This window comes from Emys orbicularis, chromosome 7, assembly GCF_028017835.1.
Source record: "Emys orbicularis isolate rEmyOrb1 chromosome 7, rEmyOrb1.hap1, whole genome shotgun sequence".
NCBI classification, from domain to species: domain Eukaryota; kingdom Metazoa; phylum Chordata; order Testudines; family Emydidae; genus Emys; species Emys orbicularis.
The window spans coordinates 121294554-121300818 of record NC_088689.1 but is presented as its reverse complement, the minus strand read 5'-3'; the positions used below and the strand labels follow the sequence as shown (position 1 = coordinate 121300818).

The 6265-nt window shown below is 47.7% G+C and overlaps 1 protein-coding gene across 1 annotated transcript; it reads left to right on the top strand.

Annotated features, from left to right (window-relative positions):
* Positions 1–921: 921 nt before the first annotated feature.
* GPR27 (G protein-coupled receptor 27) lies at positions 922–2181 on the top strand. The gene is given in 1 exon segment (XM_065408265.1): positions 922–2181. A coding segment is annotated over 1 exon segment (1260 nt).
* Positions 2182–6265: the final 4084 nt, after the last annotated feature.

Sequence of the window (6265 nt, the reverse complement as noted above, 5' to 3'; positions counted from 1 at the left end):
CCCCCCTTGTCTCCCCAGAGATGTTACATGACAGCTGGTCCCCGCTGAAGGCAAAGGAGCTCCAGGGAGGGATAACAAACAAACAAACTTATCCTCTGGCAGGGAGGGGCACAGAAATGTCCAAGCAGCAGGGTGAAGCCCACCAACCCTTCACTCCCCACGCACACTCAGGACACGACTCAGCTGCCCCAGTGGATGAGCGCCACTAAAGAGACGTGGCCCATTTCATCCCCTCGACGGGTAACGCCTTGCCCCACGCGTGGGTTCCCCCCGCTGTCCTGATGGCGGGGGTCGGGGGGCAGAAGCAAGGACAGGGCGAAGCCGCGGACAGCTCCGCCCCCCGGCTTGCCTGGCTCCCGCTCCTCTGCGCAGGCCCAGCCTGCCCCTAAACTTGGCTCCGGAGAAGCATCTCGCCGGAAGTTGAGCCCGAGCCAGCCCCCGAAGGTAGCGGCTGCTCTCCTCCTCCAGCCTCGGTGCCTCCGGCGCTCCCCGCGCAGCGGCTGCAGCCTGCCCGGCCCCTCCCCAGCCCGGCTCCCCCCGGGAAAGGCGGTGGGAGGCGAGCGCGGCAGGTAAAGCCCCGTGGGAAGGAAGGAAGGAGGGAGACAAAAGGCTTGGGAGCGGTGCCATGCTGCACGATGCCGGAGCCGCGGCGCCCCCTCCCCCGGCAGCCTCCCTCCCCCGGCGGCGCTAGGAGACCTTTCAAGTTGCATGTCCCCCGATGAGGATCCCGCCCCGCTGCAGGAGGGACGTCGGGGGGCCCCGGCGGGCGGAGGAGGAGAGGAAGGGGGGGCAGCATGCCGGCATGGGGGCGCAGCAGCCGCACTCCGCGCCTGGCCTGCGCATGAAGCAGCGGAGCGGGACCGATCGCGGAGAGGGAGCGGGGATGGGGCCGGAGCGCACCGCGGCGGCTGGCAGGGATGGATGCCGCAGCCGCAGCCGCCTGTTTCCTGGGGGGCGCCGTGGGAGGTGAGCGCTGAGCCAGGAGCCCCCCGCCGCGCGTGAGTGGAGCCCGGAGGCGGAGAGGCGCCCCCCTTTACCCGCTCCATGGCGAACGCCAGCGAGCTCAGCAGCCCGCACCTGCCCAGCCCCGGCGGCCTGCTCAGCGCCTCCGGCCTCAAGCTGGCCACGCTGGGCTTGATCCTGTGCGTCAGCCTGGCCGGCAACGTGCTCTTCGCCTGGCTGATCCTGAAGGACCGGCACTTGCACCGCGCGCCCTACTACCTGCTGCTGGACCTGTGCCTGGCCGACGCGCTGCGCTCGCTGGCCTGCTTCCCCTTCGTCATGCTGTCGGTGCGCAGCGGGGCAGCCGCCTGGCCCCACGGGCCGCTCAGCTGCAAGGTGCTGGCCTTCCTGGCCGTCCTCTTCTGCTTCCACGCCGCCTTCCTGCTCTTCTGCGTGGGGGTGACCCGCTACATGGCCATCGCCCACCACCGCTTCTACGCCAAGCGCATGACGGGCTGGACCTGCCTGGCCATGGTGTGCATGGTCTGGACCCTGGCCATGGCCATGGCCTTCCCGCCCGTCTTCGACGTGGGCACCTACAAGTTCATCCGGGAGGAGGAGCAGTGCATCTTCGAGCACCGCTACGTCAAGGCCAACGACACGCTGGGCTTCATGCTCATGCTGGCCGCTGTCATCGCCGCCACCCACCTGGTCTATGTCAAGCTCCTCTTCTTCATCCACGGCCACCGCAAGATGAAGCCGGCCCAGCTCGTCCCGGCCATCAGCCAGAACTGGACCTTCCACGGGCCGGGAGCCACCGGCCAAGCTGCTGCCAACTGGACGGCTGGCTTTGGCAGGGGCCCCACTCCTCCCACGCTGGTGGGCATCAGGCAGGCCACCCACAGCCAGATCAAGAGGCTGCTGGTGCTGGAGGAGTTCAAGATGGAGAAGAGGATCTGCAAGATGTTCTACATGATCACCCTGCTCTTCCTGCTGCTCTGGTCCCCCTACATCGTGGCCTGTTACCTGCGGGTCTTCATCAAGGCCAGCACCATCCCGCAGGTCTACCTGACTGCTTCGGTCTGGATGACATTCGCCCAGGCAGGAGTCAACCCCATCCTGTGCTTCATCTTCAACAAGGAGCTCAGGGTCTGCTTCAGAGCCCACTTCCCCTGCTGCCAAAGCATACAGAGCACCCAGGGCACCATCCTTTGTGATCTCAAGAGCTTTGGCACGTAGGGTCGCTTCTCTTTTAATGAAAAAAAAAAAGAGATCATTTTCCATATTTCTGCATATGCACTCAAGGGAGTGCTGGTTCTGAGGAAATTCAAATCACCACCCTGCCCCCAAACTTTCAGCTGTAAGAAGCTATTTTGTTTATTTTTCTATACTCTGCATATACTATCTTCAAAACATAAGAGATTGCTGCCTATGGGCCACTTACATGAACAAAATACCCCCAACCTTAGGCTGTAAGAAGCAGTTTTATTTATTTGTCTTTGTGTGGTTTTTAAAAAACAAAACAGGGCTCCGAGTTTCTGGTCTTGCTTCTAACCTTTGTAGGTGTGATTGCACCTGATCTGGATAAAAGGCCATGGTAGTTTTATCCCCTATTCCTGTCGGTTTTGATAAAGGCTTAACAATTTTATTCAAGATTTGATAAAGGCCAAGACAAAATTTTATACAAAAGTTATTTTTGATGACCTCAAAAGGTGTTGTTTTATTATTTGTTTTGAAGTCAAGAAGAGGAAGTTCCTAAAGTGTTCAGAAGCAGTGTTCAGTTTCTATGGGGAGCTGTTGGGTTGACAGTCTCAAGTGATTTTAAGTATTGAAAGCAGTGATGTAATTTTTGCCTGAAATGCAAACACAGTGTAGAACTAATTTTAATTTTCTTGTTGCACTACTCATTTGGTAATACTTCAGAATTCTTTGTGAAATGTGATTTTAAAATGAATCTCAACTTTAAAAATGATCAATTATACCAGTTTTTAAAATAGATTGAATTAATATTTTACTGACTTTGTAGGAAGTTATCTACAAAACTGGGTCACATACTTGTACGTTTTGACTGTTTTCTTTAATAAAATACTGAAACTTTATGAAATTGTTTTAGAATGGCAGAATAGTGCTTTCTGACAGAACTTGTGTGCATTCAAAATTGCATGTCTCTTATGTCTGAGTATAATTCACAGTTTAGGATATCATGGAGAAGCAGAGAGTTCTCATTTGCTGTTCAAACTCATTTTAGGTACTTATACCAATAAAAGTGACTAAAGTATTTTTAAAGAGACTTAAGTTCATGACGGGTGACCGGTTTAAATAGCACAATTATTTTTCTGTCTGCTAAAACTAATTGCCATGTAAAAAAATTGCTCTTCTATTAATGATGGGAAAATTCTGGATAATTATGTATCACTAATTTTAGTAGGCAAAGGAGTTTAACACAGTTGCTTGGTTTAACATTGTGCTCATCTGTAGGCTCCACTTATCAGGAAGGTTATTTTGAATTATTAATGGGCGAGGCATTTTTATATTTTATTATTGTGGCTTATGCTGTAAAAGACTTACCTAAAGGTATTAACTGAGTTGCTGGGAGTGGGATCCTGAACCAAATCTATCCTATCCATACCAGGAATTAGCTTCTTCAGAGATATGTAGTCAAAAAACATTTGTTTGGCAAGGAAGCTCTCTCTGACATAAAATTTAGCAAACAGTAATATTTTCACTGTTTTATAACAAGTCACATACATGACAGAAATAAGGGACTTAATTTCTGCGAAGAAATTTCAGTAACTGCTACAAGAGTATTTCCATAAACACTAGTCCAAAATTATTATACATCTACTAGATGAGAAATCTGTCCTGAGTGTAAAATTACTGCATAGATGTATTTGCTTCATCTTAACCTTAATGGAAGAGACTACAAGTTGTTGTTAGGTGAGACAGTTAAATTAGAGGGCTGAGAAGATTTGGATAATGAATGGTGAAACCAAATTTTTGCTGTAACTCTGAGTCTAGAAAACTTGAGATAAAATTTCCTGAAGTATGTAGTGCAGGCTTTGCGATTTGAGCTTTCACTTCAGTAGTAACGTACAGAAAGCAGATGAAAAGGTTCAAAAACAGGAACATGAATTTAAATCATCAGTGGCTGGATTTTGCCAAAGTTTGAAAAAGGAGCCTGATAGTGACTTAAATAGTTCAAAGCTTTGAACTACAAAGTGAAACTTAATCGACAGTTACAGAATTGCAAGTGGAAATACGTTTTTTTTAAGGGGAGGGGGAGAACATAAAAATTGTACGTTACAATTCCTACTCAGTTAAGGCTAATTCACAGACATCCATACATCATTGGTAATTGCCTTTTGGGTATAACTAGTTCTTTTCAGTTTTATTCAAGTTTTACAGAGAAACACTGACTTTGAAAATTAAAAAAGGTCTTGTAGAGATACAAGAATGTGACAACCGGGGATACCTTTTAAGGACACATTAACAGTCTGAAAATGCGCATCCAAGTCTTCTTCCCTTTCCATACCAACAGAAATAAGAAACCCAGTATTTTTTTTTCCCCTCTAAGCTTGATTTAAAAAGCTTTCTTGGTGAGTGCAGGGCGGCGGGGAGAGGATGAAGAAACCACTAAACATAGCTTCTAAACTCTTAGGGGGAAGATAACTGCATCTTAAACACTATATTTTTATAAAGCAGCGATGTAAAAGTGTTCTTGCCACCGAAAGAGCCAGATTTCACTTCTTGTAAGACTAGAGGCATGAACAGAAATCTATAGTCAACACTGGTGGAAATGAAAAATCACCTCCAGGAGAATGGTGGTTCTATTAATATTTAGGAACTCAGACAGCAGCATCAGATCATTCTGCTGTAAAGGACAATGTCGCTGTGTGACATTCTCACTAAAACCAGAGAAGTTTCCACCTCAATACATGAAATCCCACGTAGAGCCTGATCCTGCACCCTTTGAAGGTGGTGGTGGTTTTGCCGCTCACTTCAAGGACAGTGAAATCTGGCTCGGATATACTAAAAAGGCTTAGATAAAACAAAAGAATGTCAACAAATATGCAAGGCTGTATATTACTCCCTATTCTTGTAGGCAATTCCCAATGCTATCTAAGGGAATTCTGACATGGACAGAGGGCAGAGTATGGAAATGCTTAATATATTTCATTCTTAACCCACCTACACAAAGAAAATACTGAGCTGGATTTGGATCTCAGTCATACTGCTGTAAGACCGGAGTGACTCCTCTGACTTTAATGGAGCTATTTTGGACTTACATCAGTGTTCCATAACAGAATATAATTTAGGCCCAGAAAATACAAAATTAAGCACCAAAGACTGATGCAAATGAAGTAAGCGGTATTGCTTACAGTACATGTATACCAACCAAACCCACTTCACAAGTTATATACAATTGGCAGAATCAATCCCTGCCCTGAGAATACACAAAGCAATTTATCAGGAAGTAGAACAGCAAAAGAAACGTAGAAACAGTAAGATAAAGACTATTTTTCCATAGATGGTTATAAAGGTGAGAAAGTTACTAAAAACTAATGCACAAACCATTATATTCAGTAATAATTGTAATGAACCCCTTCAAAGCACTTTACAATGTTAGCTAATTAGTTTTCACATCGTCCATAGGAAGTTTTATCCCCATCCTACATATGGGGTAACTGAGGGAGAGAGGTTAAGAGGTTTGACCAAAGTCAGAGAAGGAGTAAGTGGCAGCGAAAGGACAATACCACTCTTGCATACTATCTGAGATTAATCGGGCTAACAACTGGACACCGTCCCTCTGAACAACTGGATGAGAGAAACATACATAAGGCAGCGTGGGTTAGTGGATGTGGCACTGGACTGGGACTCAGGACCCTGGGTTTTATTTCTGATTCTGTCACTGGCCTGCTGGGTGACTTTGGGCAAAAACCTCTGTACCTCAGTTTCCCCATCTATAAAATGGGGATAATTATGTTTACCTCCTTAAAGGTGCTTTGAGGTCTATGGGTGAAAGACAGTAAATAAGAACTAGATATTTGTATTACCTAGCCTCTTCCACCAAAAGAGGTGTTCAGTTTCTTGGTGCTAGTACACCTCTACCTCGATACAACACTGTCCTCGGGAGCCAAAAAAAATCTTACCGATTTATAGGTGAAACCGCGTTATATTGAACTTGCTTTGATCCACCAAAGTGCGCAGCCCGCCCGCCCCGCCCCCCCCCCCCCCCCGGAGCACTGCTTTGCCACGTTATATCCGAATTCGTGTTATAGCGGGTCGCGTTATATCGAGGTAGCGGTGTACTGCTTTCACAACA